Genomic DNA, 24,791 nt, shown 5'->3' with positions numbered 1-24,791 from the left:
TCGTTTTCCAATTTGTCATGGAAGCGTTATCGAGAAAGCGAGACAAATATATGACTGAACATTTGCTAGATAAGGATGGTTGCGCGGCGGCGCGCTGTCGCTTCCCGCCTTCGTCCGTCCTCCCTCTGCCCCCCCCCCCCCCACCAAACCAAACGTCAGTCAGTTGCGGCGAGTTCGTTTTGCTGTGCGTTGTTCTGAGAGTTTATTTTCTTTTTGGATTTATAAATAATAATATTGACTGTTTCTTTGTTTTGGTGATCATTTTACGACTTCTGCGAGTGACAAAGTGTCAAAATTAGTGCTCGCATGGATTGAAAAGTGACGATGTTACCTCCTACGGCCGGTATAGCACAAGAGCAACGCGACCGGCCCGAAATGGCGTATCAGCAGCGTCGGGATGTGAGAGAAATAACAAGAGAGATTATCCGAGACGCTCGTGTTGCAAACAGACAACAATCAATGTCTCCTGGAGGTAAGAAGCCGGTTCAAAACGACGCCACGTTTCCGCCATGCTTGTCAAATTTGACATACGTATGTCAAGGTGACATTTACACAAAAACAACGCTTTTATCGGGACAAAATCACAATAAAATCCTTTAATTTCCCAATAACGAATGCCTAGTGATAATCAGGGATGGAATTTGGTTGTGTTACGTCACCAGGGAACGCGATCTCGCAAAAGTAAAATGGCGCCAACACGCCACATTGACCGCAAGCTTTATCAATATGCATTCGCTCACGTATTACTTTGCCGCGATATTGCGGTTATTTAACGAATAAAAGATAGGAGATCATGTAAAACCATTTTCTTGTCTACTTTGACATAATGCACTCGTAAAATTAAATATAGGAAGCCCAATCTGGCACGTGCTGTGGTTATTTTTAGATCGGACGCTACGTAATGTAATATGATCGATCAATATGTTTTTGGTAAATCAGTGATATGCTAAATAAAAGCGGCAGATAGATTTGCTTTTGTGATTGTATTTGTCAAAAGTTTGTTATTGTTATTATTGGATTCCGGCTGACTTTTATAAAATGTCGCAATGACAGAAAAATGACAGCGGTCAAGTCAAGTCAGTGAGGACAAGATGGCGGTCGATCGTGTTTGTTTAGTTCGGTCACGCGCCACACCAGGGGGCGCTGCTGTCACTTTGTTGTTATTTTTCAAGTACACTCGCGACGAAAATATCCTATTGGAAAAAAATATATAGCTTAGGTCTTTTTATTTATTTATTTATTTTATTTTATTTATAATAAACTAATTTTATCATGTCATAAATGTTTATACATAATAGCGTCATTTTGAATAAACAAAGGTGACTGTAACACGGTATCAACGATCTACATTTCAAAATGATAACAATTTCTTGTTGTTACAATAAAATTAACTCTTGACTCCACTACAAAAACCTACGTTTGCTAAAATGAAATGCAATGTCTTCGTACGACTATCTGCCGGCGACAGCTTCAGTTCCGGTATTATAGATAAGGAGCTCTATTCAAATGTTTTGTATTTTCTTGTATTTGTACCTGTATAGCTTCACCCCGCTTATTTCCACTTGTATTGTCCGAAGCCAGCCATGGTATTTACTATCTGTTACTTATTAATTGGGAATGTTTTAATGTATGCTGCGGTAAATGTTACATATAATTTGTGATTTCATACAAAAAGTTATCTAAATGAGAACCCTTGTTCTTTGAAGTTTGGTAAATGATAATTGTTATGTTTAAGATCATAATATAACACCTGTTCAAACAAATTATTACAAATTACTTCAAATTATTAGGAAAAAAAGCATTTTGTTTCAGACGAGAACCGGTGTGTTCAACGTGGTATAAACTTTGACATCATTTTGTTTGTGAAGTAGGGAATCAAACTGAAAACTATAGCACATCAGAGGGACGAAGATTTTATTTATATTTCTACCTAGTTTGGTTTTTAAACTTGATACAGTACCAATCTTAAGTATTAACAAGGTTATGTAAGCAAAGAGAATGTAATCACTATGTTTTAGGTCCAAAGTCCTTTTAAAATCCAAACCCCCTTTTATTAAGCTATTGTTACTTGGGAGGCCCTCAAGGGAAGTTTGATTTTTTGAACTTGTAAGTGCCTACCCTACCTATGTGTTTATGCTTACCTACCTATGTGTTTATATTACGTGGTACGAAGTGGGTTGCCGAATTGTCGATATGATAACCTTGTCTTTTTTTGCCTAGCAACAATTGTTTTACGATACCATTTCCATTTAAGTAAGGCTCCGTATTATGTAAGATGAGAGCATTCTCATTTTTCCCATGAATGAAACAAAAGACCTGTCGCGTTCGTCATACACATACATAGATACATACTTAAACTCAGAACCCAGGGACTTTCCAGGCTATATTTCTTAAAAATAATATAGATGGCGACGTTCAGATTTAACGTGATAATTACCGCATCCATCCGATGTGCACTGGCTGATTCCGATTGGGTAGTTTAATAAATAAGGTCTAGAGTCAGAACACAACATGCAGACATAAAGATTTTGCATATGGTGGGAACTATCGGCACAGTAATGCAGGACAGAAGGGGCAAGTCACAAGGACTGTAACCTGGAACCTGACAGAGGGTAGCAGTACTATTCAGAGGTGGAGGACAGGAGTCCTAGCTACAGCTTTGAAATAGACTACTCTGGTTGAGGAGCTCGGGGCGCAGCGGTAAACGCGCTCGGTCTGCGATTGTTGAAGTTAAGCAACTTTCGCAAAGGCCGGTCATAGGATGGGTGACCACAAAAAAAAAAGTTTTCATCTCGAGCTCCTCCGTGCTTCGGAAGGCACGTTAAGCCGTTGGTCCCGGCTGCATTAGCAGTCGTTAATAACCACCAATCCGCACTGGGCCCGCGTGATGGTTTAAGGCCCGATCTCCCTATCCATCCATAGGGAAGGCCCGTGCCCCAGCAGTGGGGACGTTAATGGACTGATGATGATGATGACTCTGGGCGCCATCACACTCGCGTCAGACAAAGTACTGCGGGGCGGAATGCAAGAGTGAGACCACTGCCCTATTTTTCCCTAATAAGTAGCATGGAGAATGCTACACCGACAAGAGCGTGGCTCTTAGTGATGATGGTGATAGGTGATCAGCTCATCATCCATAATAATGGTCCAACATGTTAGAAGGGACATAATCCCTAAGTCGGTTTTTTGTCACCTTTAGATCTGTCTTTAGTAATCAGGAAACTACCAAATTCTGTAAAAATCCGGACACATTCCATTTATGAATAATTATGAATGAAGGAATGAGAAAATAGGTTACAGGTATAGGTATAGGTTTTGTTGTGAAAAGTATACAGCGCCATCTATATTATTTTTGCGTTGGTCTTATAGAAAGCAGGTAAGTACTTAATTAATTTGGAATATAGTCCTGGGGGTTTAAAAAGGCCACATCGAAGCAATTCATCTAAACAATCAATATTGCTATTTGACATTTGTGTAACCCTCCTAAGCTCTTCTTCTCGTCTTCCTCTATCGTGTGGGTTGAGAGGTGGATTATCAACCCCTTCAGCCCTGGCGTCAGGGTTACCATTGAGCCACCAAAGGCCTCCGACATGGCTCATGTAACAACTACTAACTTACATCAGTAAGTAGTAACCGGGACCAACGGCTTATTGTGCCTTCCGAAGCACGAATCATCTTACTTTCGGACAGTTAGGCGATCAGCCTGTAATGTCCTAACCAAACTAGGTATCACAAAGTGATTATCGTGATATGTCCCGACAGGGATTTGAACCCGGGACCTCCGGGTCGTGAGCCCAACGCTCAAACCACTGGACCACAGAGGCCGTTGTTCAATGAGCTTATGTTATGTTTTTATTCGCTCTCAGTCCAACAAATATGGAACCGTTTCGCTTACGAAACATCCTATTCGAAGTGCAGAGGAGATGAGATGCGCATCTAGGTCATCCACGCTTCTAGAATCCATAAGTTGTGAGATAGGTGTTGAAATGTTTACAGTTTGTTAATAATATACACGGTTGTAAACACTTCGTAAAACGTAAAATCATGAATCGAAATAGACGTAAGGTGTAACGGACTTACTGCTCTGCGGCTTGTGATAATAGGTAATAAAACTAAAAAAAAGTGTAGCTAATACCTACGACACACATACATTATTGCACAAACACTGCAGGTCAGTGTAAAATACCGTCCCCTCTCGTACCTGGTTCAAAGGTGCCAGGTTTTTACACACATTAATATTTAGTTGGAAAACATAAAGGTGGGTGCCGCAGCTCACCAAAAAAGGCCAGGGTTTAGTGAAAATTTACCTAGAGGGCAATACTGAAATACTTAATAAGAGAAAATCCAATGAAGTATAATGTAAAATATAACTGCAAGTGAGCACCGCCGAAAGCCAACAACATGACAAAAAACGTATCGAGAAATAAAAACGTCATTCCATGAAAGGCCGGAGACCAGCCAGTCGCTGCCCAACTAGAGTTCTTAAGGCTTAATGTTGTTTTAAAATCCAAACACCATTGTTTAACTATTGTGTCTGTAAATCTGGGCCTTACGAAGATGTAGGTACCTGCTTATGTACATAAAATCTCGAAGCAGATTCTTAACTGTACATTACGTGTTGCATTCTAAGTTTTGCGTCTAAATGAAATTCAAATTAGGTACACTCAACTAAAGTATTTGTGCTTCGGAGCATAAAAAAACCTATATTATGTACACTAGAGATCCGCCGACTACGGCCGACTAGCCGACTGGTCGATTAGTCGGCCTGAGAAAGCAGATTAGTCGATCAATTGTCCAGCTACTATGTTGATAAATACTATTTCAAAAGTTGGAAATGTACATGAAACTATGAAGAACGTACCTATATCTACATATTCAATTACTGATTATTGTCAGTGACATAAATGGTTACCGACTGATATTTCTAATACTCACTCCCTCAGTCGGGAATATAAGCTGGTTGAATACGTTAGTTTTCGCTCCGCCATAAGTGCCGCGTAAAAGTCACGTATACCTTAAACGCAAATTAATATCAAGAATCTGAAAGTCATCACACATCAAGTAACATCGTGAGGAAACCCACATTCCCGAGAAATGCATTTTCAGAGGTATCTGGGCTGGTTTTCCCTTCGCGGGTTGGAAGGTCAGACAGTCAGTCGCGGCAGTCGCTTCTGCAAAAAACCGGACCTGTCAAATCTTCAGGTTAGGTGAGCGGACCCTGTGATAAACGGGATAATGCTAGGGAGATGATGATGAGTGTCTGAAAGTCTCAAGACTTGCGGCTCTGTCCATCCCCTTAGAGATTACGGGCGTGACTTTATGTACAAAGTATGCATGCCCTAAATGAAGCACTTAAGTCAGTTAACATTGGTAAAGTAACGCCCGCGTCGTTTCAACAATGGCTGGGGTCACGAATACTTGGCTCCCTTCAAACTGTGCTAATTTGACGCGTGTACTATTTTTATTGTTCTAACGGGAACACTGGCCCGTGTTTTTGTAGGTGAATTGCTGAATATGTTTAGGTACGTGCTACTTTTTGATATTCGCTTTATCTCCACAACATAAACAGTCTGCATCATAGGCTATTTTGCATAACATAATCACACGTCCTCCTCCCAATTGGGGCAGACCCTGCTTCGAGTGTACATTTAGAAATAATAGCTATAATGTTATGATTTTTTTAATGATTTCGTTAGTAAATAGTTCATCTATTATCTTAATTAAGAAGTTATCCCACTTGGGCGTATTACCAATTTGGTACGTTATCTTCAGAACGTGTTTTGAACATTATTACTGTATTTGTTTTCCTATATGCAGGTGTAAGTGAAATGACTATCAAATCTCCATCGTCTGTTAGAACGCATATCTCTACCAGACACATAAGTTCACGATTATATCCTAATTGGGGTAGTCAGAGGCACATCCATTGCAAGATGAAATAAGTAGGTACCCACACATCACCGAGCTTTCTGTTAGACCAGGGTGGTAGGTGGTGAGCCATAAAAACTTGTTTTAGAATTCTGTTTTTCCTTCACTCCTAGATGCTCTCAGTCCAGGGTTATGTTAGTGGGCTCTATTTTCCGCATTTAGACTTTAAGATGGCCCATTATGCGTCTTAGTCCAGGGTAGCATTATCATGACGATCTTAAAGTCTATTACCACACTTGTGGCTCAACCAACCCTGTTAGACGATGCGGGCGTGACATCCTTATATATTTATTTATTAAACAAACGTACACGGACAAGGGAGTAGGGTAGTTTCCAACTAGCGAAATCAGTTACTGTTTACTAAAAGTTAAAACACGAAAATACTAGTATGGAATTTGTATAAAACAGCAACATGTTACATCATAGAAAAACGTGACAAAATGTCGCACTTATTATTACATTTATCCTTATTAAAATTCATTTAAAGAAAACGTTTTTTGTCACCTTTAGGTCTGTCTTTATTTTTGTCAGAATTTCATAATTTATCTTTGACCTAGGAAACTATCCAATTCGCAGTTAAGAAACTTAATCCTAACCTCGGTCAACATTTGGCAAAGGCCCGGCGTAAATGCGGCCTTGGTGCTTGCGTCACACAGGCCATTCACCCCTATCGATCCCCACCATCCCCCTTCGCCCCCCTGCATCCCCACACCGCTTCCTAGCAACTTGCGACGCGCATCTGTTTACGTGTTTGTATAACAATGTCAAGACAATAACCTTCGGAGCGAGGGATTACTTCGATAGAAAAAAATATGAGTTTAAAAACTAAAACCCAACTTCGAAGAAATCACGCTCAAAAAGTACGAAACATGTAGATACGTATGTTCCTCTGAAATTCTTCCGAATAGTGATATTTAGAAGATAGCCGTGGTCGTATGCCATAGTAAGCAAACTCTTAGGACACATTGGCATTATAATATAGTAATATCGCACTACTTCTAAAGATATTCTACTTTATACATTATACAATAACAACATAACATAAGCTCACGCCTATATCCCATTTGGGGTAGTCAGAGGTACATCCATCGCAAGATGAACTAAGTACTCACACCTCACCGAGCTCTCTGTCTGACATTAGCGCAAGAGAAGCGTGTAAACAAGTTTAAACTGAGAGATGTGGGGTAAAAGACGGTATAGTGACTTAAGATTGAGAAGGAAATGTTAAGTTGGTTTGGACACAGAGCGGATGAATGATAATAGGATTACGAAAGCGGTATACAAGGCGAAGGTTGATAGTAGGGCTGGCAGAGCAAGACCTAGAACGACATACATTGACCAAATTGGAGATGTCCTTAGAAAAGGTTCAGTACGATCTACTCTGAACCAACGTGCGTGTATGAAACGATTAATGAATGTGAAGGAAGCAAGAGAAATGTGTCAGATTCGAAGCAAATGGAATTCCATAGTCTCTGCTTACCCCGGTGGGAAACACGCATGTGTTTGTGGATGTATTTTTCGCATGCAAAACGACAAAAGATTTAATTCCAAAGCTGCCCTGATGTCGGGTAAAAACGCTCGTGTAAGCATTTGCGCAAACACACGCGACCTGGATATGTCGTTGACGCATGAATTTCGTAAACTTATATCAGTCCAAAGGCTAAACGGTATAGTTAGCTGCGTAAATATGCTTAGCTTACCTCAACATGCACTATGGTCCTGTAGTTAATTTATTTTTTATTTTTATTTTATTTGGGTACTTACAAGTTACAGTGATAGTATACTTAAATAACAGAATTATTTAAAAATAGAACAGCCTTTACAAGTTACCACGTACTACAAATTGGTAGGTATTATTAATAATCTCAGTAATTAAGTATATCATAAGTAAGTTAGTTTAGTAAAAAGGGTAAACTAACTCTTCTGGCACTTGCCAGAAGAAGGAAATAACATAACATGATATGGTGTCTGTGTGGAGTATGTTTGTGTACAAGTGTATGGTGTGTGTGAGAGAGGGTGTTAACTTTTTACATGCGAAAACTTGTAACTCCTGTATACGGGGTGTAGGTAAGTGACATCGTAACGAATATTCAGACCATGATTCTGAGTTGATATCAAGTGGAATTTTCCGTCGCAAAATTCATGATTTTTTTTTTAGTTTTTTTAAATTATTTTCAATTCTATACTTTTGCGATGAAAAATTCGAAAGAAAGAAAGAAACGTTTATTATAAGAGTAACTGAGGGGGATGATTCAGACCATGATTCTGAGTTGATATCAAGTGGAATTTTCCGTCGGAAAATTCATGAAAATTTTGTTTTTCTTTTTATTATTTTCTGTTCCATACTTTTGCGACGGAAAATTCTACTTCATATCATCTCAGAATCATGGTCTCAATCATCCCTCAAAGTTTTCGTTACGACGTCACTAACACCCTGTATACTATACACCCCTAGCTAACCTTTCGGGCATACAGGTGTGTTGCTAGTCTATGTATAGTACGTTATACCAATATACCACCAAGTTTTCACTCACTATGGTACTGTGGTACTGCTTGCTTCTCAAACGGAGAGCGCCGGTTCCAACCCCGGTACCGGATTTACACCAATGAGTTATTAATTTATCCTAAGTGCAGTTTTCACTAACACAGTTGGCAAGACCATTATAGACGGCGATACGGCTCACCACCTATCACGTTCCTCTAACAGAAAACTCGATGAGGTGTGGATAGGGTACTTAGTTCATCTTACGATGGATGTGCCTCTGACTACCCCAATTAGGATATAGTCGTGAGCTTATATGACGTAAGCAGTTCAAAGACTCCATCGAAGTGATTAGATTCGTGTCTGCTCTTTGTTCAAGGTGTCTAGACTGTCTAGCCATTACAGAGGTCGCCTGATGTTGTCTACACAATAATTTATTCTTTTGTCAAGTAGGTAAAGTTAAGCGCAGTACACACCAAACCCGCCGGCTCGCCAGAATAGGTCGGCAACTTTTTGTAAGCGAAATAAAATAAGGAAAGCGGTCGAGCTAGGTTTGCTTCACCCCCCCTCGGTTTTACTTTAGTCTTCAGTCGTATGAGCATCAGACGTCACACACACAGATGCGCGGGTAGGATAACGCCAATGTGTAGCGTCTGTGTAAAACTAGGTGTTTTGTATGAACTGAGGCTAGTTGGTGAGTTCACTCATTGCAAGTCAGAAAATTGAAGTGTCCCCGGCAATGAGGTAAACCTCTATAGGCGCAACACACTTTTGAAATGAAATATATTTATTGTGGATCATAGGTACAGTATAGGCGTTCATATCAATTATAAATTGTTTCATCCAGCTATATCCCGCCATATAGGCATACAATGTAACACATTATACACATAATCATTATTAGCATTTCGAATCAAAAACAATTGGATCGTGTACTAGGTTCAAGATAAATTATGAAATTCTGATTACTTAATAAAGACAGATCTAAAATTAACGTAAAACATTTTATTTTTCTATTTAACTTATTTACGAATTTCAATCAAGAAAAAAGTAACAATAAGTCCGACAGTTTAGCACGGTTTTCTATGACGTCACAGTGTGCTTATTCATACAAATTCCATAGTAATTTCGCGTTTTGAAGTTTAGTAAAAATTAACTGATTTGGCTAGTTGGAAACTACCCTATTCTAAGAGTATACTTATTTTGAAATTGACATTCGATTTGACAAGGACAACAATTGTTTACTAGATGTTACTTACTATAGTAATTTATACATCAGTAGCCGCCGGGCAACTGCATGCAGTTTTTATTTGCAAGGCCGTTACGCAAGCCGCCGACATGTCGGCAAAAATGTCGGCGGGTGCACGTTGCCGACGTGAGGCGGCCGGGTTGTGTCGGCGGGCCGGCGGCTTTGGTGTGTATTGCGCTTTACATTAGGCCAAAGGCTAAACGGTGTAGGTGTGCATAAGTAATGCTTAAGTTACGTAAACTCGCGTTTCTCGGGATTCGTCAAACCCGGACTTTTAGTACGTTCTTCTCAAATGGATTGTGTGTCAATCACCGACTTACCAACCAAACTTAGTCTCGGGAGGTTCATTTAACGTACTTACTAAGTAAAAACAGAAAAGGTGTGTAAAATTGTGGCTCTGTCCACCCCGATTCGGATACCGGCGCGATTTATGTGTGTGTAGGACTGTAATAGGCTGGTTGTATTATTTTTATTATGACACCCTCATTGAAATTGCGAATGACTGTACATTTACGAACATCGAAGCCGGACGAACATTTTTTTTGTTTTCAAATGTGCTTTATCATATGATGTTGATGTAGACACATTTATGGCCCACTCGATGTTTTTTTAGATCCGAAAATATAATGCAATAACTTCCGTAAAATATTGCTTTTCCAAGCCATTACTTTTAAGTAATGTTGTAACAGCCTCCTAGTAGTAGAGCGTTGGGCGCTTGAAGTGGAAGTTCGGGTTCGATTCCCGAAGGGGACATTGTCGAAATCACTTTATGCTATTTTTAATTTTCGAATGATTTATGAGACTTGTCCTTTGTTTGGCTAGGGCATTCATTGCAGGCTTAAATCTAGATTCTAGAGAATTTACATAGTTCGGAAAGTAGACGATTCCGTCCGTCGGAAGGCACGTTAAGCTGTTCATCCTGGGCTACTAGCTCAAACATCTCCACTAATCTGCAGTGGAGCAGCGTGGTGGAGTATGCTCCATACTCCCTTTGATTGACACTGGTTGATCGAGGGGAGGCCAGTTAAAATATTATACCAAAACAACTGCGCATTCGTGATAAAAACAATAATCTTCTCCCGTTTAACCTACTTGCAATGTTTATTCCAATAAGAAAGACGTTTGCGTTGTACAGTATGTAATAAAATTGAGTATTCATACAGAGAGATTCGGTTCCCAGCGGGCCTATGCAGAGTGGGATATACGACAATATTATACATTCAATAACCGAAATTGAGTTGCGCTTTCTTTACTTTTAGGGTTCCTAACGAAAACGGGAAAATGGAACCCTTATCGTAGAATAAGGAATAATACTCCGTATAGAACGGTAACTCTCCGTTTCCCGCCAGCGGCTGAGCTAGGTTTACCTCACCCCCCTCGGTCTTACTTTAGTCTTCGATCGTATGGGTGTCAGACGTTACACATACAGATGCGCGTGTACGATAACGTTAATGTGTAGTGCCTGTATAAACAAGGTTTTTTTGTATGAAGTGTCCAGGATGTGTCGGTGCTGTGACTCCTTCTGTCTTACTTACGCTAGCGACTCTATCCGTCGGTTCGTTTGTTTGTCTGTCTGTCAGAGATGGTTATTTTAGCAACTACTTCTATCGTGTTGGTTGTGAGATGGATGACCAACCTCAGCAATTATGGTGTCAGAACGACATGACTTATTTGGGTACACATATTAATACTAATCGACATAATTACATCGTCAGGATCGATAAAATGACCGTGACAAAATTTTATCACGTTGCGCCTACGTTGCGCATGTTAACCCTACTGAGCAAATCCATCCACAGTTCACAATTCCGAGGCGTTATAGTAACTTACATACTTTGTTGGCAGCCCGAGACCGCTTCCCGTCGACATCGTCTACAGATGAGAATGAGAGCGGCACAGACGGCGAGGCTGACCGCTCCCGGCGCGCCAGCCTCGTGCTGGTGCCGGGCCACGCGCCGCCGCGCGGCATCGCCGTGCGCAAGCGCCGCGGGAACCTTCCCAAACACTCCGTCAAGATACTGAAGAGGTGGCTCTACGATCACCGGTACAACGCATATCCCAGTGATGCTGAGAAGCTTACATTAAGTCAGGAGGCTAATTTGACAGTGTTGCAGGTAAAATGAGCATTTTATAGTCATTTTCCGAAGTAGGATGTCTTAGTTTTATATTAGTAGGTATATTTGTTCATGTAATTTCATAAAAAAATTATGCATAGGTATGTCAATCTACAGTATTATACACTGCTTGTCTCCTTGTTACATATGTCAGCTGGAAGAAATCTTTTTCTTAGAGATAATCTGTACTGTCTGTTTTCTTTGTATATTTCTTTTGTTTGTTTGCGTACAATTAATTAAAAAAAATAGGATGATAGCAAAACCTTATAGCAAACGATAACTAAAAGCCAGCAGGTAAGTGTGCAGCGCGAGTATGTAAACACTCTTCCTGCCACTCGTCCTGCCACCGCTGCCATTATTCGCTGACTCTCTTAGTCATCAACGCCATCTGCAAGCGACGCCGCAACCTGCCCAAATACTCCGTTCATACCACCCCAATGCGCACTGCTAGGGAGTGGAATTCTCTGCCGTCTTCTGTATTTCCGAATGCATATAACTCTGGTGCTTTTAAGACCAGAGTGAACAGGCACCTTCTGGGCGAGCTCCATCTTAGGCCTCGTCAATTGCTTCGGGCAAGTCTGGGCCAAGAGCAAACCTAGATTCTATTATCAACACAAAATGCACACAACTCCCGAAGATGAGACTCCCGATATTTCAACACTGTTGGAAGTGCCGTGATCAAGGGATGTCTCTCGCTAGTCTCTGATTTTAACGCGGTAAGAACCCGGTATTGCTGCCGATTCCAGTATACACCATCTAATTTTATTTTAAGCTATACCTGTCATTTTCGATAACTAAACGAAACTTATTCAATGAAAAGGAAAGGGACGGGTATCCTGGCAGGGTCGCCATGCACTGTGGGACGCCGGAGTTGTGGAGTTAAATAAGAGACGTGTGTCTTCTAAGACGGTCGTTTATTGTCTATCTGTTAATGTGGTATATAACATAGAGAGATATAGAGCACTTGCATATAATATAGGTGTGGAGGTACACACTACATAATCGACAGGCATAAAATTTATGTTAATGTATTGCAGGTATATTTATAAATAGTAAATGTACGCACTTAAACTGCGCCGCATAGTGCATACAAGCTCGTCGATTTAGAGTACTATTAACCTGGCTTTTTAAACGAGAATTCTATTGCTGCCTTTTATATAACCTAGATTGATGTATTTATCCCTGGCAGGTATGCAACTGGTTCATAAACGCGCGTCGGCGCATCCTGCCCGAGATGATCCGCCGTGAGGGCCACGACCCGCTGCACTACACGATCTCGCGGCGCGGGCGCAAGCAGCCCGGGACCGCGTCCACGCCTGGCGGCTCCGGCGGCGTCGTTGTCACCTGGGACGGGGAGCTCGAGGTCAGTACATGTACCAACATATACTCACACAAAGCTAGATGACTGGGTCATAGATATCTATGGAGTCGGGAAAAATAAATTATTTCAAAATTATTTTTACTTATTCTTTATAGATAAATTATAATCTTTTAATCTAGAAATACAAGGCAGTCTAAGGGTGGTATTAATAAACTAATCTCAGCTGAGACTGCCCTCAAGATCATACTCAAGTCCCTGTTTTTATATGAGAACTGTCACATTGACATGATCTTGAGGACAGTCTCAATGCTGAGATTGGTTTATTAATACCACCCTAAGATCAATACAATAGCAAAATGCATGAATGTGGCTCGCCCCCATGTAATAAAATGGGACTCATAAATAGCTGGCGAAGAGAGAGTGTATGTCTACCCCATAGGGACATAAGTGTGATTCTCTGTAGGGCGGGCCTTTTGCCATTAACCGGGCACAAACCCTGGAAACCACACACATGAAACCACACTGGAATAACTGTTTACAAGAAAATAAGTGGCATTTCCTTTTGTAAAATTCAATTTCCTTTTCCAGGGCGACGTGGAGCGCAGTGCAGAACACGAGTACAGCGACGGTCTGCTGGTCTACCGGAGCGACGGAGACGAGATACCTGACGCCGAGGAGGGATACTCGTCCAGCGCCATCAGCGAGGAGGAGGTCAAGTACGACCCGTCTGTCTGGCAGTCCGTCATCAGATACGGGCCTGAGGATAAGGAACTCCACCCCGCCGCCAGAGGGTACGTTGACACATACCTACTTAAAACACAATTACCGCGTTTAAAGTAGGGATATGAGACTCTCGATATTGCTTGGTTAATATCGGGAGTCTCATATCCCTACTTTAAACGCGGTAAGAACCCGTTATTATGTGTTTTAATTATGATAATAACCGCGTAACCTTAAAACAATGTATATACCTACTATTACACAGAATGACTAGTTCAGTACAATGAGGATAAAAACTGTCTATTTTTCCCATCAGGTGTCGCTACTGTTGAGTGTTCTTAAATTTTGACAGTTTTCCATACTATATAGAGTAAACAAACATATTGCTTTGGTTATATTTTTACACTATAACCCTTTGCGCAGTGTTTAACTGCAAAATCCTAGTGTGTAAGGGGCGTCTGGACCCTTTAGGGAATAAATATAACACTTGTAAAGGGCCCAGACTCCCCTTACTTTATTCCCTAAAGATCTGAAAGAAGAAACCCTAGATTTTTTTAATCAATAATAAGTTTATCTAAGCCTTTTTTCCAACTGGCTGCTTTTCTTTTTCATAACTCATCCGCCAGACGGGATACACTCTATGTTGCTCAACATTTTATAGCAATTTATCACGAGTTTTAGCTGGACAATATAGAACGGAGAACTATCAAACTTTAGGAACACTCAACTAACTCACTACATTTGAGCTTCTAGTTTTTATCCTCATTAGTGTTTAGATTTCAATGTAGATAACATTTTACAATAGCTTTAATGCGCGGTAAAAGTTAGATCTCTCAAAGTATGTAAGCCAGTGTTATGACGTTCAATAGCATAGTAATGTATCAGTTAAAACTACTGTCCGCGACATCGCGCGTTCACGCGTTCATTTTCTTCATACTTCAAGATCACAATTTATCGTACCGTTGTATAAACCACTGACCAAGTAATCTGTTTCCTCCAACAGGAGCACAGCAGCAGTAGTAACGGTGCGTACCTCAGAGTCAGAGGAGGCCCCGGGCGGGTCTCCGGCGCGCGGCGGCGGCAGCGGCCCGGGCGGCTGGCACCCCCAGCTGGCGCACCTGCCGCAGCTGCCGCACCCGCTGCGCCGCCGCCTGCAGGTACACGCGCCACGCACGCGGGGGGGGCACACATGCACACACTAACACACACACACAAACCGCGTGGTTGCTTGCAGGCTCGATACGGCGCATACATACGCGTGCATGTTCACACTCATACTACACACATGCTAGCCCACCCTCACATCACACACACACACACACACCCACCCCCACACTACACACACCCACCCCCACACAACACACACCCACCCCCACACTACACACACCCACCCCCACACTACACACACACTCAAACCCACACGCACTCAAACCCACCCTCACAACACACACACACACACATACCCACCCACCCCCACACTACACACTCAAACCCACACACACACACACACACACAAACCCACACACACTCAAACCCACCCTCACATCACACACACACACTACACACACTCAAACCCACACACACACACAAACCCACACACTCAAACCCACACACACTCAAACCCACACACACTCAAACCCACCCACACTTCACAGACATACACGCACAAACCCACACACACTTAAACCCATCCGCACATCACATAAAAACGAAGTTTATGTGATTTCGATGTTTTTTATTCTCTCCAACAGAAAAAAAAGTATACTACGAATATGTTACTGACATTTTTTGATATCTGGGGGTTAAACAGGCCAAAGCAATTCATCTAAAAATCTGTATTGCTATTTGACATTTGCGCATGTAAAAATAAGTGCGCGTTGTCAACAAATGTTAAATAACAATGTTGCTTGAATGTGGCCTTTTTAGCGCCCTTGATGTTTTTATATTTTTTTTATCTGTCCCAGGTGGTGCCAGCCGGTACAGGGTCGGCAGAGGGCGAACGCGACAAGTTCAAGTGTCTGTACCTGCTGGTGGAGACCGCCGTCGCCGTGCGCCAGAGAGAGAAGGAACAGGAGGAGGTGCCTGTCTAGTGCCCGAGGTAACTATAACATAATCATCATCAGCCCACTAACGTCCCCACTGCTGGGGCACGGGCCTTCCCTATAGATGGATAGGGAGATCGGGCCTTAAACCAACACGCGGGCCCAGTGCGGATTGGTGGTTATTAGCGACTGCTAATGCAGCCGGGATCAACGGCTTAACGTGCCTTCCGAAGCACGGAGGAGCTCGAGATGAAAACTAAGAAGTGGGCACATTATTAATCATCACGCCTGTATCCCCGAGGGGTAGGCAGAGGTGTAATATACACCCACTCATCGCTAGCTATGTTTAAGTCCTATGTCATAAGGGGAGAGCCTATTGCCATTAACCGGAAAATCCTGGAAACCCAATGATATCAATTATTAATACTATGATCCAAATATGAATTCATAGTCATAAAGTTGGTCCGCAGATTTTCGCGTTGTAGTGAACAAGTAAAGGCGACGCTTTTCAAAGCGTTCTGCCAGTCGTTCTACACGTGCGGTCTGTGGGTCAGCTTTACGCAGCGAACTTATGGAGCTCTGCGTGTTCAATATAATAACGCATTCAGGATGCTGTTCGGACTGCCGCGTTATTGCAGCGCCTCATTAATGTTTGCAGAGGCGCAAATTAATTGCTTCTATACCATCATGAGGAAACGTTGCGCCTCCTTGCTGCGCCGCGTGCGCGCCAGCTCGAACAGTATCCTGAGTGTGTTAGCAGACCGGTGGGACTCCCCGCTGCTGAAGCGCTGGATGCAGCTGCACGCTACTGTGCCAAGGGTCGCGCGTGTGTATTAGCTTAAGTTATTTTATTAGAATATAAGTTGTTTGTTACTAACATATATGGATACAGTCCGAATTAAATAATTTGAATTTGAATTTTGAATAAAGTGATAAAGTCGAATTCAGTGGTTTGAAGCCCGAGTCGGAATTCGATCCCGTGACACTAAGATGTAAGTCACGCGTTTTCCGAACTGGGCTATCAGGGATTTTATTAATCACGTTGAAGTTTATCATATGGGTCGTTCTTCTTTTTTATCGACAATAAAAAGACTTAACATCTTTAAAATTATAACTCAGTCTGTAGAGGACTATTTAGTGGTTCTCTTTATCTTGGTAATATACTTTTCTTTGCAGGCGCATTCCAATAAATATTGTGACAGAGTGGCCCTTTTCATCGGAGACAGCATTTCAATTTACCACTCTGTCACATAATTTTGTGAAAAACGATCAAGCTACGTTAATAACTAATTGAGGAACCGATTAGTATTTTGCTTGTATTTTGAGTATAATAAGATAACTATATTTTTGGACAATCAAAACATGAAATAAAATTCTAAAACATAACTTATCAGAAGCAGAACGAAGGACAGATCATTGTCGATAAAAAAGAAGAACAACCCATATAAAGCATTCCAATTGTTATTAATTATTGAAATGACATATTATTCCTTCTGATTGCATTACGCTGACGTAGCCGAGTTCACTGAACTAATTTTATTGTGAAGTCATTGAAAACGATGCAAACACTTCAAATATTTTGTAATAGTACATACATATATACATAAACTCCCGCCTATTTCCCATCGGGGTAAGCAGAGACTATGGAATTCCATTTGCTTCGACCCTAACACACTTCAAATATTTATATAGTACTATGTTGAATTATACCTACAAACTGGACAGGTATGGAGCATACTCCACCACGCTCCTCCACTGCGGGTTGGTGGAGCCATCCGGTTGATTGAGGGGAGGCCCGTGCCCAGCAGTGGGACGTGTATAGGCTGTTTATGTGTACCTACAAACATATATACATCTCTTCTTCTTCGTCGTTCCCTCATTGCTGAGGATCGCGACCACAGGGTATGGTTCTCCACTCGGTACGGCTATATGCTGCGTGGACCGCCCTCTGTATGCTGCCGCCCACCGTCTTCTTCACGATGTCAGACCACCTCATAGGCGCCTTTTGTTCGGCTCTTGGTTTGTGTGGACTGTATAATATGTAGATGGTGAGAGGTCGAGGGTTCTAATTCTAACTGCAGCAAAACACCAGATTGTTACTTTTCACTATATAATTAAATTGTTAATAAAAAATACACTTTTACGCTTTCGCGGGAGGCGTCGGCCATTCGAGACTTACAACATTGCCATACCAAAAAATATTAATTATTTTTATACTTGTGTTGCCAGCAACACCCTTCCTCGCACACGTTTGCCATCCATTTGCCCAACGATGATCTGCTTCAAACATTACATACAAAATAGAAATAGCTCAACAATACAATACAATCCACCCACGCCTTATCGAGCCAAGAAAAAAAGTTAATAAAACGTATTTTTTTCTATTTCATTACAGAATACGAACGCGAAGGACCAACGCGCGTCCTGCAAGCCAGAACCGAAGAAGTAGCGGTCCACTCCCAATGTTGTTTGAAGACGCGTAGACTTCCATTGCTGTAGGTGTTAACTACCCTTATATCTTATACACTGGACGTTATGTCGCCCCGAGAATAAATCGTTAAAATTAATAATGAAAATCAAATAAGTTGACCTTTCATGATGGTTTTGCGTTTGGAGTAACCCACGCGAGCTCAAACCACGGTGCCGTGGTTTTCACTAGGCGACGTTATACTACTGCTTCCAACAGTACACCTTACGCTAGAATATAATAGATCTAGTCTTGCATTGGCCCCGATTGCTGCAGACACCGCCTAATTTTATTTTAAGTTATATCCGTCATTTTCATATCCGTCGAAAAGGAAAGGGACGGATGATTCACAGCTCTTAATTTTAGGAAGAATGAGTAAATGAATGAACAACCCGGGCGAATCAAAAAGGTATGTCGCTGGTATGCAATCCGTTTGACGTGCTGTCTACTTACCTGTGTCGGGTTATTGACTGATGTAAAATTTTTAGACGGTTGTTGTTTTAGATTTGTCCTTAAAATTGACGTGTGTTCCATAAATTTTATGCTTGTCGATTACCCGTCCTTTTCCTTTTCGGCGGATAAGAAAATGACAGATATAACTTAAAATAAAATTAGATGGTATTTACAGGAATTTGCACCATTGAGCACTGATCATTTATAAGGATATGTAGCTGACCGCGTGTCCCTTGCGGGTCAGAGCAACTTATGCTCAGTGCTTATGTTCATACTGCCCCTCGGCAGTCATCGTATATCCGAACACAAACAAATGCTATTTCCCAGAATTTGACACACATATATAAATATACATATATATTTACTCACGCCCTTAATTCCTAATGGGGTGGGCAAAGCCATAAGTAATGAAAGACATCTTGCATCGGAATTTGAATTTAGAAGTTCAGAAGTATAGTTTTGATTTCCGCGCGAACAAAACAACTAAATTTGTGGCTCTGCCCACCCCCTTAGAGATTACGGGCGTGAGTATATATGTATATTTATCTATGTATATATGTCAAATGCTGATACATCTAAGAAATGGAAATACTTGTGTACTATCAGACACTTATTCGACGGTTAGTTTATCGACAGCTCTTTATTATGACCAAGCGGTGTACCTTTCTAGGTATCGATTTATTTTATAACTATTGTATATAATATTAGTTACAGTAAAGGACTGTGTTCTATACTTTTGAGATAGATATTAAGATTCTGTTTTAAAAAAATGGTTGATTAATACATTTTATTAACGATTTTGTCCAAAATAAGGATTCAGTAAGGTTGTTTGGTTTATCAGTCTTGTGTTGTGAATTTACGGTCACCGAAAATGTGGTTTAGAACCCTGTCCCATTAATATATTTAACATTTGGTGAAGTCTCTGTTTCAATATTTCAAATAAGTTACTGTGACATGGTACTAAAGTGTTTATGGTAATGCTCGGGACCGTATTAACACGTTTGTTGTCTCAGTGTCAAAAAGAGATGACAATATGTCGTGACGTAAGCTAAATGAAACTAGTATGAGGGGACGTTGTTCTTTTCTGGTTTCATAATGATGATTATATACAGGGTGTTAGTGACATCGTAACGAAAACGATGGATGATTCAGACCATGTTTCTGAGTTGATATCAAGTGGAATTTTCCGTCGCAGAAGTATGGAACTGAAAATAATTAAAAAAAAAACAACATGCGACGCAAAATTCCACTCGATATTAACTCAGAATCATGGTCTGAATCATCCCCCTTAGTATTTGTTACGATGTCACTAACACCCTGTATATCAGGAGTAAAAAAGGTTACATAACTTAATGTATACGTATTTACAACACGGCTCGGACGCTTTTTTTAGAAAGACCCCATAGCGAATGTGACTCTATTTGTTTATGGGATGGTTTCTACACATTTACGCGTTACCATTAGCGATCCGGTAGCGGGAATTTTGTATATTCCCTTCTACATGGAAATCCGATATTGCCGCGGCATGGTTTTATATCAACTCCCGCTTCGAACCGCATGTGTGTGAAGACCTTTATACATGATGTAACTTAACATCACTGCAACAGTCTTCAGCAATGACATGAAAATATATAACAATAAATACATATATACAACATATGACATAAATTATACATTATTATACTGAAATATTTATCATGTTCTAGTATATTTTATACATTTTGGATATACTAAACGTACACGCAGTTACTAAATGTATATTTAGAAAAGCAATAACCAATTGTAATATAGTATAGTATTTACTATTTAGATATATAGCTTGTTAACATAGTTAAAAGTCAGTTATCCGAAACATATACAGCCATAAACGGTTATCATGTATACACTATAGTAACCGGGTCAGCATGAAAACCGCGCCGTGCGCGGCGCGAATTATATTGAGCGCTTCGGCCAATAAACGATACGAATGCTATCTACGTTGATGGACGTCAAACGGCTTTTGGTCGAAGGCCTCGATATAATTCGCGCCGCGCTCGGCGCGGTTGCTGTGCAGAGCCTACTGGGGTTAATAAAGTGCCGTAAAAATGTGTCTATTTCTTTAAATAACAGTGTCTTAAAAGTATGCAACTCTTTACAGTGTCTTAAAAGTATGCAACCCTTTACAGTGTCTTAAAAGTATGCAACCCTGTCGCATTAACGTGTTAACGTGTTTGACATTTTAGTGACACTGGATTAGATTTGAGGAAAAAGTTTAATGTGACATGGTACTAAAGTGTATACATGTTAATGTTTGCAATCGTATAATATATGTATACCTACATATGAACCGTAATGTCGTGTATTTTTTGGGGTTAATTAGAATTAAACGGCGATTTCACGTACGTAATGTTAACATTCAGAGTAATTCCTTAAAAAAAACAACAAAATATTATGTATACATAATTATCTATAAAACTACTAGACATGACCTTATTTAAACGTTTTTTAAGGTATATATCATGAAAAAAATATATAAAGGAAACTATAACAAGGATTAATAGATTAAATAGTATTCACCTCCAAAGTATAGTTATATAAAAAAAAACAATTTTATAAATTGTATATTAAACAGACTGTATCATTAGTTCTCATTTATGTAATAGCTGTTGAAATCAACATTATACTATACATTAAAATGTACACCCCTACTCTAAGACGTCTACTCGACTCTTCCACGCGATTCGGCCTCAGCTGAGCATTTTGGTATTTTAAATTGACATACGTACTTGAGGGCTTTACTCACTCGCGCATATCATACTGCCAACAAAATAATACGAAATTAATGACGTCATGCCTTAATGGAGTGCCTACGAATACCGATTTTGAGCTGAGTTCGTGGAAGACCTTCAGGGGGATACAATGGCCACATCGAAGTAATTCATCCAAGAAAGCAATATTGCAATTTGACATTCACGCATATAAAAGTAAGTGCGCAATGCAAACAAATGCCAAAAAGCAATATTGCTTTCTTAGATGAATTGCTTTGATGTTGGCCATTTTAACCCCTCAGGTCGCCTAAACTAACGAGAAGAGTCGAATGAACATCTTAGAATAAGGTTGTTAGAAGTTATATAATTATTTAATCATTGTATTATCAAGTATATCTGATTTTCAGATTTGTAAAGTAACAAATACCTAATGTTATGTTACATTAATTGTATATAATCAGGAATAACTAAGTCATACTGTTACTTATATATAAGTAATCGTTTGTTTGATCAATTGTCTTATAGAAAAGACCCGTATATGTATTTTTAGACGCCTAATGGTGCTTATTCGGTCGGACACAAACCTGTTCTACGACAGCTCTTAAACTAGTGCCGTCCTTCACTTGCAATAAGCGCAAGAAAGAGACGGAACTACTTTAGTCCTGTCAAATTAAGCTCATTCTTGCCCAAATCGGCACCAATGTTTATATCCCAAACAGTTCAAATTACGTTAGTTTTATCCACTGTGTCATTGATGTATATTATGTTGCTATTTGTGCAAGCCCTGAAGAATAAGAACACTGCAAGAGGAATGTGCAATTATCCTTAAAATTTAAGCCTTGTATCCACTAGGCAACAACGCGCAACGCGTAACGCTCAGCAACGTTGCACAACAGCGCGCGACGTTGCCAGCTGAAGCGCAACATGTCTCAACTAGATGTTTAGAGAGCCTCGTTAGTTTAGCATGAGCATCAAATGTTGTAGAGACGTGACGCGTAATAACACTAGTTCCTCTGGTAACATGTTGTCGACGACAGACGTGTGTTAGTAGACAGATAACTTTTTTATTATTATTTTTATAACGTTAAACAAAAGCTCCTCGCTAACTTTCAACATGCTGGGCAACATTTCGCGCGCCAAATGTTGCCAATTGAAACGCGGCTTCATTCTTCGTAGGTATTTGGTCTTTCAATATAGCTGCGCGTAAAGACTTGTAATAGAGTTGACTTTCATAAGCAATTTCGGTCTTTTCTCTAAGATGAAACTTTGTAAAACTCAGTATGTCTTAGTTTTTAGAATCTAGTTATCAACTAGCTTATATTTGCTGATGATAAAGTTTAAGTTTCTATGTTAAGTACCTCGTGACTGCTTCGAGACAGGATGGCGATTGTAGACAAGCTAAACTTTAAATATGTGAGGTTAAAACGCGGGAAATTATCGTGTTTTATATTAAGAGCAACGCCGATGTTTTGTTGTGAATAAGAATGCTTTTATGTCATTAAAACAGTTTAAGTTATTGAAGAGTGTAATGGAAGAAATTTACGTTCTATTGTCAAATATTTTTTGTGGAACTCTTTGGTGGCGTGTACTAGACATTGTCACATTTTATTTTAGTGGAAAGTGGGTTTAAGCTTATAGAAAAAATCCATTTATTCTTATATGATGCTTCTTGTAATGCAAGCTACAGTCCTCAGCCACGCGTCTCCTGTTTATAGATATTTTAGTACGTCCTAAACTTTGTATTAGTTTCTTTTACCTGAGTACAATAACCTCTTAGCTTGTAGTTTAGTTTTAGCATCGCTGCACAAGTCTAATGTTGCTGTTATGTATGATTTAAATAAGCTTTGCGTGCACCCATACATATATAAACGCACATCCTTATCCGAAAGCACATCTTTTTAGAAGGGATTATAATAATAATAAGGCCGCCGAGAAGCACAATGCTTCTCTTAGTCACTTTTGTAATTGTTTTTAATGTTGTGCAATAAAGCGTTTTTGTATTACATTGTAATAACAAACCTTTAGGGCGATTGTTAAATTCGCACGGGTCAGACCAACTTATAGTGATGACGACAGCTTACCCGGCCAAGTAGTGAATGCGGCAAATCAGTCACATAGTTAAAAAAACATCGCGTTTGGCGCCTGTGGCGGATTCACTTACGTTGGCCGATGAATAATCCAGCATAAGTTGGTTTAACCCGCGCGAGTTTTAGCGTATTATCAGTGACAACGTAACCATGACAACCGACGTTACTAGCGCCATTGCGACCGCCATTTTGGTTCAACTTATACGCCGTGGATTAGACGCTCGTACAACTATTTTCTTTTTCTAATTAGGCATGAGACAAAAGATAATTTGTCAATTAGTTCCTAAAGGCACATTCGTAAAGTGATTTAAATCGTACTCATGTAACGTTGAATTTAACGTAAGGGTTTTACTCTCGCGTACATTATTTGACAAACATGTTTACTACACGTTTAAATAGTAATTTACAAACTGCATGCATTTAATGTTGAGTAAATTAATACTCATACTACTAACGGCTCCGGGTTCGAATCCCGGTGGAGAGATATCACAAAAAACACTTTGTGATCCCTAGTTTGGTTAGGACATTACAGGCTAATCACCTGATTGTTCGAAAGTAAGATGATCCGTGCTTCGGAAAACAAGTTGAGCCGTTGGTCCCGGTCAGTATTTACTGATGAAAGTGAGTAATCGTTACATGAGCCATGTCGGGTGCCATTGGCGGCTCAATCATAACCCTGACACCAGGGTTGAAGAGGCTGGTATTCCACCTCACAACCCACACGATAAGAAGAATACACGGATACCGGCTCAGCACACTCCATGAAGCGTCATTACTTAGTTCATGTTGGGATGGATGTATGCCCAATTGGGAACATATCTATGAACTTATGTAAACTTTTAAATAATGTTCATTCAACACGGCATCTAGACTTGTGCAGCATTAGGCTCCGTCTGTAAATATACGTGTGTAAGTACTAGTTAGTTTTATTTAGTTACTAAATAAAACTGCGTTCACTATATTATGGCTTTTATTTCAAATTCCACACAGCGTTCTTACATAATTATTATTAATGAAGTAACACAGAAATACAGCTTTTGAAAATAGTGCCGTCTCTCACTTATGACGAGTGTAAGACAGAGATATAGTTTTATAACAGTCAAACTGACTGCCGAATAATTGAGTTATTTTGGTTTTGCTCATAGTATAGCGCGCGAACGAACGTGACAGCAAGCGCGATT

General features: G+C 40.3%; 1 protein-coding gene across 2 annotated transcripts; it reads left to right on the top strand.

Annotated features, from left to right (window-relative positions):
• The first annotated feature begins 164 nt into the window (after positions 1-164).
• LOC126374396 (iroquois-class homeodomain protein IRX-5-like) lies at positions 165-24,571 on the top strand. 2 transcript variants are annotated; one of them, XM_050021027.1, is made up of 7 exons: positions 165-472; positions 11,505-11,773; positions 12,963-13,136; positions 13,683-13,885; positions 14,818-14,839; positions 15,779-15,912; positions 18,252-24,571. In XM_050021027.1, the coding sequence occupies exons 1-6, from the start codon at positions 325-327 to the stop codon at positions 15,902-15,904; spliced, it is 942 nt and encodes a 313-aa protein (XP_049876984.1). In that variant the 5' UTR covers positions 165-324; the 3' UTR covers positions 15,905-15,912; positions 18,252-24,571. The 2 variants fall into 2 exon arrangements, with proteins under 2 accessions (XP_049876984.1, XP_049876983.1); XM_050021026.1 differs by having other exon boundaries at positions 14,818-14,971.
• Positions 24,572-24,791: the final 220 nt, after the last annotated feature.

This window comes from Pectinophora gossypiella, chromosome 17, assembly GCF_024362695.1.
Source record: "Pectinophora gossypiella chromosome 17, ilPecGoss1.1, whole genome shotgun sequence".
Lineage (NCBI taxonomy): Eukaryota > Metazoa > Arthropoda > Insecta > Lepidoptera > Gelechiidae > Pectinophora > Pectinophora gossypiella.
Note: the sequence above shows the minus strand (reverse complement) of the source record. Positions and strands in the feature narration are given on the sequence as shown.

Excerpts from the sequence above, each read along its gene's own strand:
- LOC126374396 (XM_050021026.1), top strand. The coding sequence starts at position 325 with ATGTTACCTCCTACGGCCGGTATAGCACAAGAGCAACGCGACCGGCCC. Across the intron at positions 13,137-13,682 it reads CCTGGGACGGGGAGCTCGAG|GGCGACGTGGAGCGCAGTGC; the intron begins GTCAGTACATGT and ends TTCCTTTTCCAG. Across the intron at positions 13,886-14,817 it reads CTCCACCCCGCCGCCAGAGG|GAGCACAGCAGCAGTAGTAA; the intron begins GTACGTTGACAC and ends TTCCTCCAACAG.